Raw genomic sequence first — 20665 nt, forward strand, 5'->3', positions numbered from 1 at the left:
TTACATCTACAAAAACTATCCACAAAATATTTTAGCTCATTCTTTGCCCCAAAATATCAAGACTATTCAAAATATGTTAAACATTAATAAGTATATTGTATGTTGCATTTAAATATAGTTAAAGAAGGGAGAATGTCTATCTTGAATTTAACCTTTCTAGTTCTGCTGATATTCTCAAAAAGTATCTTTATATTGTACAAAGCTCTCGTGCTATCTTTTCATTTATTATTTGTGAAAATACTAAACATACTATATTTAAATTCATAGTTTAGAAGGATATGGGAGGAGCATCAGGTGTCTCAAGGGACAGAGATTTTGACTAAACAATTTTAGTGACATTAAAAGCCCAATGTTTGGGACGCCTGGGTGGCTCAGTGGTTGAGCATCTGCCTTCGGCTCGGGTCGTGGTCCCAGGGTCTGGGATCAGGTCTCGCGTCAGGCTCCCTGCGAGGAGCCTGCTTCTCCCTCTGCCTATGTCTCTGCCTCTCCCTGTGTCTCTCGTGAATAAATAAATAAAAATAAAATCTTTAAATAAAAATAAAAGCCCAATGTTCAGCTCTTAGGATTCTATGATTTGAAATAATACAAAGAGACTCTATAGAAAGCTGCTATCTTAACATACTAGCAGTGATTTAATTTTTGAGCTCATTTAAATACATGCTACCCTTAAAACTTGATTTTGCTATTTTACCTTGAGCCAAGATGGAAGAAAGTAAGGGAAAAGATTATTTGTATTTTGTGTTATTTTGCCTGTCTTCCTTCTCTACCTTTTATTTGCCCAAACAGCATCTGTGAATAAGTTGGGTATTATAAGAGTAGTTTCAGCTTCCATCCCTCATTTTCTAGTTGGATTCAGAATAGAACCCATGTTGCTATGTGAAGGTTTTGAGCAATAAAAAGTTGGAAGGGTTTGTTATCAACTGCTTTATGTTCACCAGTGTAATTTATCTGATCTTCCCTTAGTCTTTAAATATAATAACAGAATTATTGAAAAAGGAGTTTTAAAATTATTAGAGCATAAGGAAATGAATTCAAAACTAACTTTTTGTTAAAATCCTATTTCAGTATCTAGTTATAATCTCAAAGCTAGGACAGTCCTGTTTCTGATTTGCCTTTGCCATAAGATATGTTCTTCTGTAACGTGGATTTTAACAGCTCACTGATAGGATATTACCTATTATTTTTCCTCGCATGGTACTGGCATTCTTGGAAATAAAAGTAGCTTGATATACGTAATTAAGGCTTTTCCCATTGTTCTGTCCACTTTTTCCCACCCACCTCAACTACTGTTTTCTTTTTTGTCAGTCAGTTCTTGCTTAGGTTTCAGGGAGTCTTCTCATGTTCATAAACACATACGGTCTATTAGTCAAGAAAAACACTATCTGCTAATGCTCACCTCCTTGATTAAAAGTAGAGTAGAACCCAGTGAAAAAGGGATTAACAGCAGTTGGAGATTGTGGGGACAGTGCGTGCAGGTTATCAGGTTGTACTCAAAAATTGACTTAAATGGTACACTTTAAGGGAGAATAGACCATCCATGAAAGTACTTAAGTGCTGGAAATTTGACTGGTAGTTCTTTATTTCCTCAGATCTCTCATGTTTCCTGGAATAATCACAGTAGTGCAAATAGTACTGCAAGGAATAGCAACATTAGCTACATATACTATTGAGTAGAGCCTTGGGTGGGAGGACTTTTCTTTTTTTTTTTTTTTTTTTTTTTTAAGATTTTATTTATTTATTCATGAGAGACAAAGAGGCAGAGACACAGGCAGAGGGAGGAGAAGCAGCCTCCATGCAAGGAGCCTGATGTGGGACTCAGTCCCGGAGATCCAGGATTACACCCTGAACCAAAGGCAGATGCTCAACCACTGAGCCACCTAGGTATCTCGGGAGGACTTTTCTTGATAGGGGAATGAGTACCTGGGCTTGAAAAGATTCCTTCACTTCACATTTTATCATTGAGCCATCCAGTAATATGGGAGAAAAGAAACATACCACTATTCCTAGAGAGCTTTCTCATCAAGAGGTAAATCTTCAGGAGAGGATATAGCTGATATCTGTATAGTTGGTATCCAAGGCATTTGAAAAGTTGGATTTATTTATAATTTTTGGTCTGTGAATATTTTAGTGGTTCTTTTGATCTATAAATGTTTTTTGTGCAATGAGAACAATATCTGAAATTTTGAAAATCTATAAATTGTACTTTTTATCGGATAACTTAATAAATTTGGTTTGCATGTCAATCTAGAAATTTCAAATTTAAGCTAAAATGTTTATAGTGTTTCTGTCATACATACTTTATCATAAAACTTTATTGTTTTTTAATTATGTAGTAGTGCTATAATTTTAATCATATAGATATTTCAGTACATAAATACATATCTAATAATGCATTTATCTTCTTTCTTGACAGACAAACTTTCCAGAAATGATGAACAGATATAAACAGCTATTGACTTATATTCGGAGTGCAGTCACAAGAAATTATTCTGAAAAATCCATTAATTCTATTCTTGATTATATCTCCACTTCTAAACAGGTTAGATTCTGGTTTTTCCCCTTGGTACTTATCAATGTGTTATTATTTATACTGTTATAACAAACCCTTCCAACTTTCTATAATTATTTATTTATATACTAAAGGCTTTTTTAAGGCCTAGAGTTTCTAGCTAAGCAGTTATGCCAGGCATTGATATGCTTCAGAAATAATATAATACTATTTTCTTAATTATAGTACTAATTATACAATATTAAAAAGCAACAACTAGCTAAATTTCTTCAGATAATATCTTGAGATACATAATCTACACAATTTTTATAGGCTTAAACTCCCATATAGTTAGTATCATAGTTCCTTCCAAAAAACTCCATCACCACTTCAGTTAGATTTATGTAGGTTTGATTAAAGATGCTTAAGAGAAGACCCTGTACTCATATTAGTACTTGGCATTACTCAATAGGTATTTAGTAGACGCTTTTACAAAGAATGAGAGGGTAATTAATGATAAAGAAACTATAGTGGGCCTTAGGAAGGATAGTGCTTTTGTTATTCTAGATTTTGGTTATTAAGAAAGCAATGATGATTTTATTGTATTGCTAAGATAATTTTTAGTTGGATTACTGTTCATAATCTTTTAAGCAACATAGCTTTCTTAAACACCGTGATCTGATGTTTTAGCACAAAAAGTATTCTCTATGTCATTTATTCTCCATGTCTTTTAGGATTTCTTAAAATATTTAATCCTTTTAATACTCATAAAAAATGTTTATGTCAGAATCTCTCTAGTCTTTTCTACTAGAAATCATTTTGAGTTAATTTATTACTTTTAATCTTATATCTAAAATACACGTAATGGAAATAGAGACAAATAAACTTACAATTGATCCTTGAACAACATGGGTGTTATTGGAGTGCCAAGCCCCTCCCCTCTACCCCCCTGCCATGTAGTTGAAAATTCATGGTATAACTATTGACTTCTCAAAACTTAACTACTAATATAGCCTACTGTTGATCAAGAGCCTTACATATAATATAAACAGTTGATTGACGTATTTTGTATGTTATGTGTATACTGTATTCTTACAGTAAACTAGAGAAAAGAAAATGTTATGGGAAAAATCATAAGGAAGAGAAAATAGATTTATAATAATGTACTCTATTTACCAGAAAAAATTTATATATAAGTGGACCCGTGCAATTCAAACCCATGTTGTTCAAGGGTCAACTCTATATGTTTTGTTAAAACATGAGTAGGTATTGGCACTAATTCTAAAGTTATTACATATTGAGGGGGCTTTTCTTATGTGGGGAAATGTTTTCTGAGTTTTACAAACAAGTGTCATCAAAACATTTTTGGTACACTATTTATAAATGTTATGCCAGATGTTGGGGGGGGGTTAATTTCAAACTTCAAGGTTGCATGTTGCTTCGTGCTATTATATGTACACTTTTTGTCTTTTGAAAGTAAGAATAGATACTGGGTGGGCGTACTCAACTTATTCAGTATGCCATCAACAGTCATGAATAGATAGGAAGGTTTTCTGAAAGTATTAAACTTTCCTGTTTTCGTGGATCCTCTTGATCCTGTTAAATAGAGACCTAGAGAATCAGGTTTTCAAACAAAGGCAGAGCCCAATGTGGCGGAAAGCGAGTACTTAGGGGAGCTTATCATAATACAAAATAAAATGATTTCCATGAAAAAAATGTCACATTCAGATTGGTAAATTGACAGTGTTTAGACACAGCTAACATTATGCCAGACTTTTCCCTCTACCCAACTCCAGCAGTTTATCAGTACTTAAGAGCCTGTAGTTCGGTTACTTGATTGATTACATTTATTGAAGAATTTTTGAGAGGTTATTCTTTGTTTCTTTAGCTGCTTGGCTAGTGTTTGCCACTTAATAGGTACCAAGTGAGAGTTGAGTGAATAAGATAAATGCTGTTAATAACAGCACAGCTAGATCAATGTGGATGTCATTCACTTCTGTCAATACAAGATGAGTTACTAGATTAGAAAGGACAAATCTTGATTATTAGAGCATTAGATATTTTCTGGGTTTTATTTTTTAAAAACTCACATAAAAACAGATCTTGGCACTTTTTGTAAGTTTGGTCTCTGTTTTGCTGAAGTTTTGTTAAATTATAGACTGACACATTCAGAAACAGTGTATCTTATGTGTATTAAAGTTCAAAGATGCACTTTTAGTTTGCTCAAATTAACTTTATTAACAGGTACAAATTTGCTGTTTACAATTATAGAATTCTGATTTTTTATGTCAGATGGATTTACTGCAGGAATTCTATGAAACAACACTGGAAGCTTTGAAAGATGCTAAGAATGATAGACTGTGGTTTAAGACAAACACAAAGGTAACAATTACTTTTCTTTTTTGAAGAGTGGGAGGGTGTCCTTAATAAACTCTCCTAAAGATTCACACCTTTTCCTATTGAAATCTTTTAATTTTAATAAGTATGTTCTTTTACAGCTTGGGAAATTATATTTAGAACGAGAAGAATATGGAAAGCTTCAAAAAATTTTACGCCAGTTACATCAGTCCTGCCAGGTACCATTCTCTTTTTTTTTCCTCAATATTTCTTCATAATAAAGCATAAGAAAAATTTTATTTGAAACTTACTTGGGGGGCAGCCCGGGTGGCTCAGTGGTTTAGTGCTGCCTTCAGCCCAGGGCATGATCCTGGAGTCCTGGGATCCAGTCCCATGTCGGACTCCCTGCATGGAGCCTGCTTCTCCCTCTGCCTGTCCCTCTCTTTGTGTCTAAATAAATAAATAAAATCTTAAAAAAAAAAAAAGAAAGAAACTTACTTGGGGATGTTTTTGTTCAAGAAATATCCCCATGGGACGCCTGGGTGGCTCAGTGGTTGAGCGTCTGCCTTTGGCTCAGGGCATGACCCTGGGGTCAGGGATCCAGTCCCACATGGGATTCCCCAGAGGGAGCCTGTTCTCCCTCTGCCTGTGTCTCTCATGAATAAATAAATAAAATCTTAAAAAAAAAAAAAATCGTCCCCAAAATAAAAATTGGCAAATAAGATACCAAAAAAAGCTCGGTTTTTCTTAGTGTTATATTTCTTCTTGTTTTAATTAAATCATTATTTTTGTGGAGTGAAGCACAGGTATCCACAAATAGACTAGGCATTAATACTTATTTATTAAGCATAAGCCTTTCATGGGATGCCTGGGTGGCTCAGGCAGTTGAGCATTTGCCTTTGCCTCAGGGCATGATCCTGGAGTTCCTGGGTAGAGTTCGCATTGGGCTCCCTGCATGGAGCCTGCTTCCCCCTCTGCCTATGTTTCTGCCTCTCTTTCAGTGTCTCTCGTGAATAAATAAATAAAATCTTTTTTTTTTTTTAATTTTTATTTATTTATGATAGAGAGAAAGAGGCAGAGACATAGGCAGAAGGAGAAGCAAGCTCCATGCACCGGGAGCCTGACGTGGGATTCAATCCCGGGTCTCCAGGATCAAGCCCTGGGCCAAAGGCAGGTGCCAAACAGCTGCACCACCCAGGGATCCCAAATAAAATCTTTTTTAAAAAAAAACTTTCATGTTTAGTTACAGATCCTGTGAAAATCAGAAAGAACGCATAATACATGTAATATATGTATGAGAAACATGTAATAAAGATATTTCATATTCTATTTTATAATATGTGAATCTTCTATAACAGTACTGTGCATTAGAACATCATGTGATACTAGAAACATTCTGTATCTGCACTAATATGATAGTGCCAATTGTACATGTCCTCAGGCAGTTAGTGTGCCTGAATTTTTTATTTTACTTTAAATTTGAATGGCCACATGATCTGGACAGTACACCTCTGTAACTTTTTAACTGTGGTTATACTTTTGTATTTTTTTTTTGTCTTGATCAATAAGTTATTTCATATTGGTTTACAATTTATATGGGAATACTGTTTTAAATGTTTTTAAGCTCTTCCTATGCTATATACTATTTTAATTTTATATGTTATTTCTACAAGTGGGAGAAAAGTTGATCAGGAAAGTGTTCTAAATCACCTGCAGATATTTTTGCTTACTTTTTTCTTTTTTTCTTTTTTTCTTTTTTTTTTCAATTTTTAAAGAAAATGTTTTCAGGGATTCCTGAGTGGCTCAGAGGTTGAGCATCTGCCTTCGGTTCAGGGTATGATCCCAGGGTCCTGGGATCAAGTCCCATATCAGGCTCCCTGCATGGAGCCCACTTCTTCCTCTGCCTCTCTCTCTCTCTCTCTTTCTCTCCCCCCCCCCCTCTATGTGTCTCTCATGAATAAATGAATGGGGTCTTTTAAAAAAAAAGTTTTTATTTCATAATAGTTTTGCTTCATAAGCAAATTAGTTATGTATGAATTCTTTCTTACCTACACAGTCTTAGAAAAGCTTAGTCTGATGCATAAACAACTATGAGTTCAATTCCACATGAAGTGGAAATGGTAAGAGAAGCCATTTCTGAATGGAAGAGGGTCTTTCAGTGTGTGTGTATATATATATATATATATATATATATATATATATATATACATACACATAAGAGAAAGTCCTCTGGAGAAATTTTTGCTCAGGTTATTTTGGAACATAAGAAGATTCTGATAATAACAATAGCAGAAACATGATAATCTAGATGTACAAATTATGTCTTATATGTCATATGTTGTACTCTGGTTGTAACTCATTAGTGAATGACTAAACAATTCAGTTGGAAGATCAAATAATACATTTTAGCTTTGTGTAAGTGCTTGATATTTGATTCTCAGACTGTGGCCCATATGCTGTTTTTCATGGTCTGTAATTTCTGGGCTGTTGGTAATTTTTCAAGGTTGAACTAACATGTTACTATCTTTATTACTCCTTTAACATCCCTTAGCAGAGTTAGTCACTTTCTTTTCCATTCTTCTGGGTATTTGCTTCATGGTTCATACTTCAACTAGAATCATGATCATTTATTTATATTGTAATTTATCTGGTGACAGATTAATCTTCTAGACTGTGAACTTTTGGAGGAGAGGGACATTAGCTTATATTTAATTGTGTATTTCTCCAAGATAGAACAGTGCCTAGCACTAGGAAGGCACTTGGAACTACTTTTTGATCAGATCAGTGAATATAAAGTAGTTGTGAAGATTTGAGGAAGACCGAAGAATCTCCTAGATAGAAACAAACATTACAACATTTTATACATTAAAAAAAGTACGTCTGGTCACTTTTCTCTTATTGAAAGACTAGGAAGTACAAAGGATGTGTACATTCTGTTTTTGGCTGTGAAAGGTAGTGTTCTTAGTGTTCAAGATCTCAATTATGGTGCGTTTTCACACATAATTAGTATTATGAATGTAAGGATCTCAGGCTAACTCAAAAATTACTAGTTGACTGTGAATTCCATTTTGACTAAAGTTCATTATCTACTTTCCTAGACTGATGATGGAGAAGATGACCTGAAAAAAGGTACACAGTTATTAGAAATATATGCTTTGGAAATTCAAATGTACACAGCACAGAAGAATAACAAAAAACTTAAAGCACTCTATGAACAGTCACTTCACATCAAGTCTGCCATCCCTCATCCACTGATCATGGGAGTCATCAGAGGCAAGTTTTGTTTGGAGAAGGGTGGGCAGTGTCACAGGAAGTTACCAAGGCATCATTATATATAACTAAATAACTGAAGGTTGTTTCTGTGTTAGTGAAAATAAATGGCAAAGTTACCAAAATCAATGAAATGATCTTGTCTTAGAAATTAGAAGTTGAATTTTTTTTCTTGTATAGTTTTGTGTCAGTGAAATACTTCAATAGGAAATTTACCATCAGAAGTTCTATTCTTGTGACTATGGGGTAGGGAAGGGGGGAAAAGGAAGTTCTATTCTTGAATTATAATGATACACATAAAATTACTTTGTGCCTGAACTGAGAATAAAGATTCGCAAATGCTTGTTGGATGTTTAATGAAGAGCTGCTTTTTAGAATTAAAGTGAGTACTGGGAAAAAAATAAATAAATAAAGTGAGTACTGAGGCACCCAGATGGGTCAGTCATTTAAGCAACTGACTCTTGATTTTGGCTCAGGTCATCATCTCAAGGTTGTGAGATCAAGCCCCGCATCTCCCTTTCCTTCTCCCCTCCCCCCACCCTCTGTACCCTCCTCTAAGAAAAAGAATTAAAATGAGTACCTTGGGGCTTGTACAAGTACCTTGGGCTGGTACTATTCAGGCTATAGAATTAAAAGACTGGAAAGCCACTATCCTAATTTTCATTTGATTTTTATAAAGTGCTTAATCTTACTACAGAACTGCAAATGCCCTTTTATCCTGTTTTGTTCTTTATAGAATGTGGTGGTAAAATGCACTTGAGAGAAGGTGAATTTGAAAAGGCACACACTGATTTTTTTGAAGCCTTCAAGAATTATGATGAATCGGGAAGTCCAAGACGAACCACTTGCTTAAAATATTTGGTGTTAGCAAATATGCTAATGAAATCGGGAATAAATCCATTTGACTCACAGGAGGTATGTGTGTGTTCATTTCTATTAGCTGTGGAATAGCTTTTCCATTTGTGGAAATGTTATTGTTTCTTTTTACATATAGCATATTTTATTTATTTATTTGTTTATTTATTTATTTATTTTACTGTTCTTAGGCCAAACCGTACAAAAATGATCCAGAAATTCTAGCAATGACGAATTTAGTAAGGTAAGATTTTATATTTCAGTTAAGGTAAATCTCATAAAGCAGTGAATTAGAGGGGAAGAAGAGAGAAATTTTGAGAATTCAGTTAATACTCTAAATTTACTCTTGTATTTTGGTTTGAAACATTCCAAAATTTGTGAAATTTTTTATCTTTTGAAGTCATTTATTCTGTTCAGTAGTCATAAGATTTTATACAGTATTGATTTATATAGTACAGTACTGGCTACTTGCCTTTTTTCTCTTCTTATCCACATGTATGTGTGCTATTTTTCAGTGGAAAGCTGACAATAGACGCTTTAAAACAATTTCACAGTGTTTGCTATTTCTAACTGCCTTAATCCTAAATAAAATTATGAATTGGTCCACATAAATAAAATATTTTCAACAAGACAATGTCTTTATTCACGTATTTTCTCAATTGACAAGATTTAAAAATCATTTTTAAAAAGTTTCCGTCAGATAATTTTCTGAGGTGAGGAGCAGAGAAGTACTGGTAAGAAACCCAAGGATTTATTGATGACTTTCATGAAGAATGGTATGGTTAGCAACTGAAAAAGGTGCTATGATCAATTAGTATTAAATAAAATTATAGAAGATAAAACAATGTGGAAAACCTAGAAAAAAAAGCCTCCTTTTGCAAAAGAAAACAGTGAACAAGAAAAATTTACCTCTGGCCTGGGAATAAATGGAGTTTAAGTTTCTTCAAGTCTTTCATTTTAGATTGTGCAGCTGAGTTTACCAAGACAAAAAGAATATTGTTAGGGACAGAGGGTAGGGTGGAGTTTTTTGCATATGTATGTAGATAACTTAAGTGAAAAGACATTCTTTTTTTTTTTTTTTTAAAGATTTTATTTATTTATTCATGAGAGACACAGAGAGAGAGAGAGAGGCAGAGACACAGGCAGAGGGAGAAGCAGGCTCAATGCAGGGAGCCCGATGCGGGACTCAATCCCGGGTCTCGATCCCGGGTCTCCAGGATCACGCCCTGGGCCAAAGGCAGGCACCCAACTGCTGAGTCACCCAGGGATCCCCGACATTCTTTTAATAGTCTTTTATGATTTAAAAGTACTATTAGACTATAAATTATGAGTCACCCATATATATATTTGGAGGAAAAGCTTATTACATGATATTAAGTTCCTATGTAAAATGTCCTCATTTATTTTGTTTTAATCTGGCTATAGGTTTTACAAATTACTGGGTTTGTTTAAGGAAACTTTAATTCTAGCTGTAAAATATAAGAATGATTTTACTTTAAGAGGACAAAACATAGGAGATAAAAACTCTAAATTGCAGTATTAAAAAATCAATTTCTTTGGGGTGCCAGGGTGGTTCTGTCAGTTAAACATCTAATTCTTGATTTCAGATTAGGTCTTAATCTCAAGGTCATGAGTTCAGGCCTCTTGCTGGGCTCCATATCAGCGTGACTTAAAAAATAATAATAATAATTTAATTGTTTATTTCTGTAGTTTATTTTGATACGTATTTGTTGAATTATGTTGATTTTAGTTATGAAAGGAGATTTCTCCATCTTTATTTCAAATGGTTTATTCCATCAACATTTGGCCACATTAACTGAAAGATGATTTGGTTAGAGATTTGCTTCATAATACTTGAGAAAAAATGTTTATAAAGTTAAATTGCTTAGCAACAGTTTAAACTTTTTTTTTTATTAGGATTTTATTTATTCATTCATGAAAGACACAGAGGGAGACAGAGACATAGACAGAGGTAATATATTACCAGTAGGGAGCCTGATGTGGAACTCAAACCTAGGACCTGAGCCAAAGGCAGATGCTCAACTACTGAGCCACTGTAGCACCCCAACAGTTTAAACTTTTAAAACTCTTAAAGAAAAATTGAGGGAGAGTTTTGCCCTAGACATTAATATTTCATCTAAATTAAATTGGTTAAATACATTAAAATGGATTAAAAGATTGATTTATCAGACCTTTAAAAAACAGTAGCTATGTTTATATATTATATAACTTATTATAGTGAAACCTCCATGTTGGAACTCATCTGATTTTAATAGTAAATTTTGACCCAGACAAGTGGCCTATGGTGTCCCACATTTCATATAAGATTTTTTTTTTAAGATTTTATTTATTTATTCATGAGAGGCAGAGGCAGAGGCAGACAAATAGGCAGAGGGAGAAGTAGGCTCGCCCAATGTGGGACTCGATCCCAAGACCCCGGGATTATACCCTGAGCTAAAGGCAGACGCCCAACCACAGAGCCACCCAGGCATCCCTCATATAAGATTTTTTCTTCCTAAGTCACTTAAATAGTGGAAGAATGTCACTTGATTAAAATATACACATGTGCAAGTATTTTCATTACTTGAATATATCCTCCTATAGTATATATTACAATAATGTATTTGGGGTAGGTGAGAAAGTAATGCTTCCTAATTCTATCTTCCTAGTCAGTTGCCAGCAGACTAGAGGAAAATAATTCCTGTTGAAGCACTTGAATCACCTGCCCCTAACATGAAGTTACATTGCGACCCAACAGATGGAAGCACAGCAGAGGGCGTGCAGAATGGCTGATGATATGTCTTACATATAAAGCAGACAGTGGTGCCATATCCAGAAGGTTGGCTTCTTCCTTCTCAGCACCTTTAGCAGTCCCCATAGTGCCCTACAGAGTTATTTTAAGAATAGATAATAGATACCTCAGAGAATTATGAATATAAATCAGCCTTTGGCCTTCTGCAGCAGGGTCCATCAGTCTCCTTTGTGTGTCCCATTTGGCACTAATTACCTACCACTGATATTTCTGCTGTATAACTCAGTGGAATTTTAAGGCTAGAGAAAATTTACAATCAGATACTCCCTTTGCAGAGTGTTAGCAGTTGCTGGTAGCTTTCTAGAAGATAAAAATTAGGAAGCTACATTTCTGAATGATTTTCAGAGAGGATGTGTAGTGTCTTATTTCAAAGATAAGGCCAAACTCCTCCATACAGTAGTATGCATAAAACTTCATTTCTTAGGGACTAAATGATAAATGCACAGTTTGAAAGTATCAAACATTAAACAGTTATTAAATAGTTATTATATCTGTCAGTTTTTAACAGTGCTAAGATTTTGAGATTTTAGTGAGTAAATATAGTGTATGACCCCAGAAGATTTATTTAATCTTTCCTTTATAAAACCAAAAGCATCAAAAAAGAAATTCATTTTATTTGCAAAAGGGTATGTTTGTGTGTTTAATTCTGATTTCTATGACAAACTATAATGTAATTTATATTATTACATTTGAGAAATAGGCTTTTTGGATTATCTGAGTTAATACATGACCTCTTTGTGTTTGACAAGATTTATACTTTTTCTTTTAGTGCCTATCAGAATAATGACATTACTGAATTTGAAAAGATTCTGAAAACAAATCACAGCAACATCATGGATGATCCTTTCATTAGGGAACACATTGAAGGTATGTTCTTTCTGCTAACTGAATTCAGTTATCTTCTTTGCTTGCCACTGTCAAACAGTGCTTCTTAATGGATCTGCATGTTTTCCTGTGTTGCTAAGTATAGAAATGTTTCTAAATGCTGTCATAGAATAGGATATTATTTAAAATTATGAAGCTGTTTTAAAGAAATTATTCACCAGTTTCCTGCTGTTAATTAACATAATCAAGTTCTAATATGTCCATTTCATTTAAGGTGGCTGTCCCTTTACCTTTTTATTTTAATTTAGATATTATTGCATGTTTATTACCGATATTTAGGTTCACAGTTAATTTTTAGGAGTTAAGACAAGTAACAAAAGCTTTAAGAAGTCTGCTATAGGTGATACAGAGATGCATTTATTTGAAGGGTAGTAGGCTAATGTTGTACCAGTAAGTGTATGAGATTTTTAGTAAGTTCTGTTGGACTAACAAGGACAAAAATCATTCCTTGTTCTGGGACCTCTTTTGTACCTCCAGTGTTCCCACCTGTTATGGATCTATTTGAGGGTTTTTAAATGACCATTTGGAACAACTCAAATACTTAAATTCCAGATGCATCAGGAAACTCTGAAGAATACTTTGGAAGTAATGTTCTTTCTCCCCCCCTCCCCCCTTCCTTTCTCTTTCATTCAGCAGACATTTTAAAAATTCTTGTAGGAAACTAGAATGATATTACCCATAGTGGATATAGGAAAACTTAGAAGTACTGTATATGAACTCCAGTCTAGTTTTTTGTTATTTTTTTTTTAAGGCACTTGTCTTTGAAGAAATTGGAGAAAATTACAAGATCATTGTAAAAATATATTACTCTAGGCTTTGAGAGAGCATAAAATAAGAGACTTGACTGGCATGAATCAGAGCTTCTTGAAAGATGTTAACTATAGAGGAAATGATGAGCAGTGTGGTGTTATTATTGAGAAGGCAAGAGACTATTTTAGGTAGCATCACAACATAAGCAAAATCAGGGAGGTGGTAACAAAAAATTATGGGAAAGTCAGCCTCTAGTCTTAATCTATGTATGTTGGACCCAGATATTTTTGGATCCAGATACCATATGTCCAAGGCACCTGGCTGGCTTAGTCAGTAGAGCATGATACTCTTGATCTTGGGGTGATGAGTCTGAGCCCTCTGTTGGGCATAGAGCTTACTTAAAAACAAACCAAAAAAGCCAAATATGCTATGTCCTTGCCAGGCAGAAAGATGTATTTTGAGAAAATAATTGATATAGTTAATTATTATGATTTAGAGTGCATAATGTTTAGTGAAGATATACAAACTATTAAATTTATTTTCATTTTTGTCTTTTCTTTCAGAGCTTTTACGAAACATCAGAACACAAGTGCTCATAAAATTAATTAAGCCTTACACAAGAATACATATTCCTTTTATTTCTAAGGTACTTATATTCATGGACCTTAATATTTACAATTTGTAGTTATAAATGCAGCATATTTAAAAATGATTTTTGGTAACATTTTATAATGCATTTTCAAAATACAACATAACTTAGGGCTTTCCTTTTCATTCTGTGTTTTCTTGGCATAAATTAACAATAAAGAGAAATAAGGAGTCATTAAATTTCTTTTTAAAGATTCCTCAGCCTCAGAGAACATCAGAAGACAGAGTAGTGGCTAAAATATGTAATTGATGTAGTGTTGACCCAACCACAATAAAATTATGGTAAGAATGTACTTTAAAAGTTACAAAGTTTAAAAAAATAAAAATTACAAAGTTAAATATGATCAGATCTGTGTTCTCAGGAATATTTTCATGTGATAATGAGATTTGTCTTAACCTTTCTTTTCATTATATTTCTTTTAAGTGGTAGGAATAAATTTAAAATTAGAATATTCGTTATCATAAAGCCTTTAAAGAAGTTAATTAGTAGAATTATAATGAGTCTTTTGTCTTAGGAGTTAAACATAGATGTAGCTGATGTGGAGAGCTTGCTGGTGCAGTGCATATTGGATAAGTAAGTACTTGGCTCTATCTTATCACAGAATGTTTAGGATCATAACATTTGAATAATGGGAGCAAAGATAGCAGTAGAATTCTTGAGTTTTCAAAACACCCCTTGGCTAGGATTTTCTATTAAAAGAGATATATTATGTATGCATGGTGGCTTTTTGTGAATGAGTAAATATATTAAGCCCTTGATCTCTGAAAAAGTTGTAAATGGTTTTCAGTAAGATTTCTGATTCTGTATATGACCGGTATCTAGAGAGTTAATGAATAGTGTTTTTTTTAAAGTATAAGATATGGTATAGAATAGTTTTGAAATTATGTTTTTCTTGAAAGCAATATGGTATTTAAAACTTCATAAATAAAAATTAAAAAAAAAAAAAAGGGATCCCTGGGTGGCGCAGCGGTTTGGCGCCTGCCTTTGGCCCAGGGCGCGATCCTGGAGACCCAGGATCAAATCCCACGTCGGGCTCCCGGTGCATGGAGCCTGCTTCTCCCTCTGCCTGTGTCTCTGCCTCTCTCTCTATCTCTCTGTGACTATCATAAATAAATAAAAATTTTAAAAAATAAAATAAAATAAAAAATAAAACTTCACAAATTAGTCACTTTGCTCCTGATTAATCATACAAGTCTTTGCCTCTTGATTCTTTGAAATTGTGCCTCTTGATTCTAGTGAAATTGATGAAAGGTAGCTCAATTCCAGTTTCTGTCTAAAGTTTTATAAGGCGATGAATAAGTAATCCTGAATTCAGTCACTTAGTGGAGGCAGCAGTTTTTTCTTTTGCATTTATTGATATTCTAAATATTTTATGAAACAGTCTAAAAGATACACTCAATGAAAATGGTTTGTAGACATGTCTTCTTTTATTTATTTATTTCTAGCACTATTCATGGCCGAATTGATCAAGTCAACCAACTCCTTGAATTGGATCACCAGAAGAGGGGTGGTGCCCGATATACTGCACTAGATAAATGGACCAATCAACTAAATTCTCTCAACCAGGCTGTAGTCAGTAAACTGGCTTAACAGAGAACAAGCTTTTACAGACGTACTTAATGCAACAGTGCAGAGATGTAATCCTTAAAAAGAACTGGGAATGGCAAAACTACTGTCGGTTGATGTGTCCTGAAAATTATTGGAGTTATGGCAGAAGTGCTTTTTTTGATCAACTGGTTTGTGTTTTGCTGCTGCATTTATCCCAAGAAAAACAGCTTTAATCTCCAGAAGAAAACCAAAATGCCATGGGATTTATGCTGTATTGACATCTTGCCCTAAACATACAACATCATAGTAATTTGTCATGGGCAACATGACCAGAGAGAAGATTTTTGTCATGATTTTAAATACACTGACATGTTACTGTTGGTTAAATTTAAACATGTTTTACCTGCAGAAATTCTCTCACAAATAACCTGCAATAACTTGAAATGCATACCCTTTTGAACACTTCCTTTTCTCATGTATAAATTAAAATGTTTGCTGCATTTTGCAAAATGTCAATTCTCCAAAAAATGTGTCCGTATATTTCTGTACCTGCAGTGTAGTAAAGGTTTAGATGAAACCCCATAATTATAGTGGCATACTGTCACTTAGGTTTCAAGCAGCAAAATAAACAGTGCAGCTCAGAAATTGTAGTTTGGTTCTTGATGTGTTTTTATTACATTTGGGGTTTTTTGTTTTTTAGTACCTTAGAAAATTATTTTATCTTCAGTTAATGATTTTAAAAAGCCTGGGAGCAAATAAGTTGGTTATTTGCTTTCAAGTTTTTTAAAGTAGTCTTTATTGATAAAGTAAGGAGAACTAGTTTCTAACAAAACACTTGCATAGTACTTACTTTGACAGTGATGCTTTAAAGGAATAAAATTCTTTTTTTTTTTCTAAGAATGATATTCCTTTTTAAAAACAAATTCTAACTCAGAATGTTCACTTTAAACAAATATGCCAGAACATAGACAGCTAAATGAATGTTACCCTGTATAGTGATCATGCTGGGAAATTATTTCCTAATTCCAGCAATCTACCATTGCTCAAAACCTCTTGGGTTTTGCTCTTTTAGAATTGCATTCAGAGCTCATTTAAGTCATACGCACTATTAACTTTATGATACACATGTTTAAGAAAACAAAAAGTATCATCAAGCTTGATTTTTTTTAATTTTTTTTTATGGTCACCATCATTTGGCACCAAATGACTTTGGACAGTTGCCAAAAATTAATCTGTCTTTGAGGTAATAGTAGAAAGTATGCATCTGGCTTTGAAGGCGATCCCAAAAGAGTTTGAAAGGTATTTTGAGCAGTGGTAGCATAGTTAGGATAATGAACTGTGGCCTTCCACGGTAACTACCGTAAAGGAGACACAGCTCATTTGAATGTATTGAGTTTTGGATGTATTTGTTTCATTAAAAAAAAAAAAAAAAAATCACATTATTTTATAGTGTCAAAAGGAAGAACTAAGATTAAGATAATTTCTTTGGTTTTTCTATTGCTTGTTATTATGTAAAAAGAAGTGAGTGGCAGTTCAGAAGGAAGACTGTTGTAACTGAAGAATGACAACCAAGAATTTTTGATCATTTAAATCAGATTTTATAAACAGTGGAAGGAGCATGGACTTAAAACAAGGCATGCTTATTCGGTTTTGTCAAAATTTTACGAAAATATGTGATATATATTTATACTAAAACTATATAATCCTTAGATTTAGGAAAGCAATCAGTTAATGTCTTTAGCAGATTAAAGCAGTATTAAATACAGGTGCAACTTGGAAATTGTAGAAAACTGAAAGAAAACGAAAGACAAAATGTCTCTGGTAGGGAATAAAAAAGTTTAAGATATTATAAAATTATGTGTATTTTCTTCTCTTTTACATACATCATTTGTGAAAAATGTGCTAAATTTTTTTTACAGGAGTGATAATAATTAGGACTTATTTTTCAATATAATTTGGAGACCCTTTGTTACCCAAATAAAATTGACAAGTTTCTGTGCCTGTATTCAAATATGTATGCATGTGACAACTGTGGGAAAAGGCCCTGCTTAACTCTGAGTTGATGGAATTAGAATTTAAAGGATTTGAACCATGTGATTTAACCTTTGCATTCCAACCTTCACAATGCCCAGTTCACCTGTGATACCTTGCCCTGTGGCAGTAGTGCATCTTCCAGTTTCTAGAGGGAAAGCATGCACTTACTCTGGGAAACTGGGCTAAGCGTATAACAATATCCAAAGTTATACCGTAATCTTTAAATGTAATTGTATGTATTATATAGGCTTTGTTTAATATTCCCTAAATATAAGTTTTTTAAAAATTATTTGCCACATTTGTTTTAGGACGGAGGTTTTTCATACATCTTAACAGTCTAACTTAAAGCTATTTTTATTTTTTTCCCATTAAATGTGTTCTGTGTTCCTGTGCATCCTATAGAGTTGAAATCTTTTTTTGAGATTGCCTATCAAAATATAACTAAATTTAAGGGAAGTAAAAAATTAATTGGCAAATTTTGAATTACTGATTAAATCTTTCCTTCTGTGAAAACTATAGTAACAAGTAGTTTATATTATATTGTAATGTGTTTATCGCCTTTTTCTTTTACCCCAAACCTGGAAAAACTTACTCCACAACAAACTTTGGCTGCTATTTGAGAGTCATAGATAAATGTCTGCTACAAGAGCTGAATTTCCACTACTTTTTCTGGCGCTTAGAGTAATTTTTTTTTTTTTTTTTTTTAAGTAGTCTCTATGCCCTATGTGGGGCTCGAATTCTTGACCCTTGAGATCAAGATTTGCATGCTTCACAAATTGAGCCAGCGAGGTGCCCCTCAAATAACTTTAAGATGAGATGAATATGTATGTACTAAGACTTGCTCAAGACTATGGAGAATCTGAGACTCTGGTTTCACATTAGGGTATAATTTTAGTGAGGCCTGTCTTAAATGGGCTACATAGTGGGGGGTTTAATACTTATTTACTACCTTATAATGGTTTGTCATGGACTAGAAAAGAGCTATTCTTGATATTTAAAATACCTACGATGGTAAAATTTTTTTTTTTAATATTCTTTTTTAATCCATAGTCTTAATAAATCTTCAGTCAACACAGGTAAGTAAACTTTTGGAGTGGGGCTGGGGGTTGAGGATATCTAATCAGCATACAAAGCAGATTACGTTGGTAAGGAACACTGGCCAGTTTAGTCCATAGGATAAAAATATATTTGCCTAGTAGATTCCCTCTTACCTTTTTAAGGGACTCCGAGATACTTTTATTTATTTTCTGAAGATGGTTTTTAAAAATAATAACTTGTAAAAAAATAAAAAATAAAAATAATAACTTGTTTTTAGAATATTTTAATTATCATTTATATTTAAATAAACGTGAAAAGTTTTCATTTGATTCAGGTCTTTAAGTGAGACTTGTGCTTAGAAACTAGTAAAGCCAGGAGTTTCATTCTTTACATGGGATTTATAAAATATTTTGAACTGAGATATTTTAACAAAATACAGGAAGAATGGACTTTTAGCTATTTTGTTTCAAAGTGTTAATGAGTATTCATTAACTGAATACTCATTCATTAACTGAGTATTCATCCAAGTACTTCAAATAAATAAAACACTGGGTGTCAGGTGTCAGAATTTGAAGCTCAAGGACTTTGATCTTCATATCTGTGACCAAAATCAAAACTTTTCTTTTTTTGGAGGCTTTACTTGTGTTTGCATTGGTTTTCTCCCCACACACATAATAAGAACATCCCTATATTTTGATACAGTTATAAGTAGGAATCATTTGTAAGAACTGCCTTAGTGTAGACATCAGATTTTTAATTTTGCAAGTGTATCAGCTATTAATTTCAGATTAGACTTTACTATATCTTCTAGCTAGCATGTGCCCTTAATAGCATGGATTAGCCAATGATTTAAAAATTTTGTTTACTTCTCTTTGAATCATTCAATGAGATTTGATGAGGTTTCACTTTTGGAATTTCAAGGCAAGTTAGAATAGCAATGTCATTTGGAGAATTTAAGTTTTATGATGCTAAGCCCCACAAAACAACTGTCAGTGATTCTAAATCACCAATTCTAAATATTTCTCAGCTAAAATTCGGTATCACTTGATTTGCTTTTTGAATCTTGAAAAGATTTATTTAAACTTGGGTAATATCCCAAAAGAAACCGATGTGTGGTTCTCTGAATTTTTGCTTTAGAGTCATGTTACTTTAAAACCTGCCGGAATAATTAAAAATGGTGTCAAATCATACAGCATCAAAGGTAGACAACAACTGTACCTTAAAACCCTGGGATAGGCAGAAAAAAATGATATCTTACTACAAAAAATAATTTCTTACTTATCTTACTACTATTGGGGCCAACTTTGTTTCCTCTTGGCCAGGATTTTAAATTTAAACCTTGGTCAGGAGACGCTGGGTGGCTCCGTGGTTGAGCATCTGTCTTTGGCTCAGGGTGCATTCCCGGATTCCTGGGATCCAGTCCCACATTGGGCTTCCTGCATGGAGCCTGCTTCTCCCGCTGCCTGTGTCTCTGCTTCTCTTTCTGTGTTCTCATGAATAAATAAAATCTTTTTTAAAAAAATAAATGAATAGGGATCCCTGGGTGGCACAGCGGTTTAGCGCCTGCCTTTGGCCCAGGGCGCGATCCTGGAGACCCGGGATCGAATCCCACATCGGGCTCCCGGTGCATGGAGCCTGCTTCTCCCTCTGCCTGGGTCTCTGCCTCTCTCTCTCTCTCTCTCTCTCTCTCTCTCTCTCTCTCTGACTATAATACATATATAAATAAAAATTAAAAAATAAATAAATGAATAAATAAACCTTGGTCAGGATTTCCACATTAATGGCTAGCCAGTATTTGTGTGTGTATGTGTGTGTGTGTGTATACACTTATACATGTGAGTGTATATACAAGTGGGAATACAAAATCTCACTCCCCAATCTCCTCCTCATGATTTTTTTTTTCCAGTTTGCATTTATCACTTATTTCTGACTCAGGCATATGCCAGTGTACCAATAACTTACCTGTCATGACTAAGTTTCTCATGGAAGTCAGTGTCCA

At 33.8% G+C, this 20665-nt stretch overlaps 1 protein-coding gene across 2 annotated transcripts in view; it reads left to right on the top strand.

Moving 5' to 3' along the window:
• COPS2 (COP9 signalosome subunit 2) overlaps positions 1 to 17589 on the top strand; it is a 32933-nt gene extending 15344 nt beyond the window's left edge. The window contains exons 4-13 of one of the 2 annotated variants that reach the window (XM_041744909.1): positions 2414 to 2539; positions 4760 to 4870; positions 4987 to 5064; positions 7924 to 8098; positions 8832 to 9010; positions 9142 to 9194; positions 12532 to 12629; positions 13961 to 14043; positions 14561 to 14619; positions 15492 to 17589. In XM_041744909.1, coding sequence (XP_041600843.1) covers positions 2414 to 2539; positions 4760 to 4870; positions 4987 to 5064; positions 7924 to 8098; positions 8832 to 9010; positions 9142 to 9194; positions 12532 to 12629; positions 13961 to 14043; positions 14561 to 14619; positions 15492 to 15636 — 1107 coding nt within the window. In that variant the 3' untranslated portion in view covers positions 15637 to 17589. The remainder of the gene's footprint in view (positions 1 to 2413; positions 2540 to 4759; positions 4871 to 4986; positions 5065 to 7923; positions 8099 to 8831; positions 9011 to 9141; positions 9195 to 12531; positions 12630 to 13960; positions 14044 to 14560; positions 14620 to 15491) is intronic. The other variant, XM_041744910.1, reaches the window with a different exon arrangement.
• Positions 17590 to 20665: the final 3076 nt, after the last annotated feature.

Source organism: Vulpes lagopus, chromosome 2 (assembly GCF_018345385.1).
Source record: "Vulpes lagopus strain Blue_001 chromosome 2, ASM1834538v1, whole genome shotgun sequence".
NCBI lineage: Eukaryota > Metazoa > Chordata > Mammalia > Carnivora > Canidae > Vulpes > Vulpes lagopus.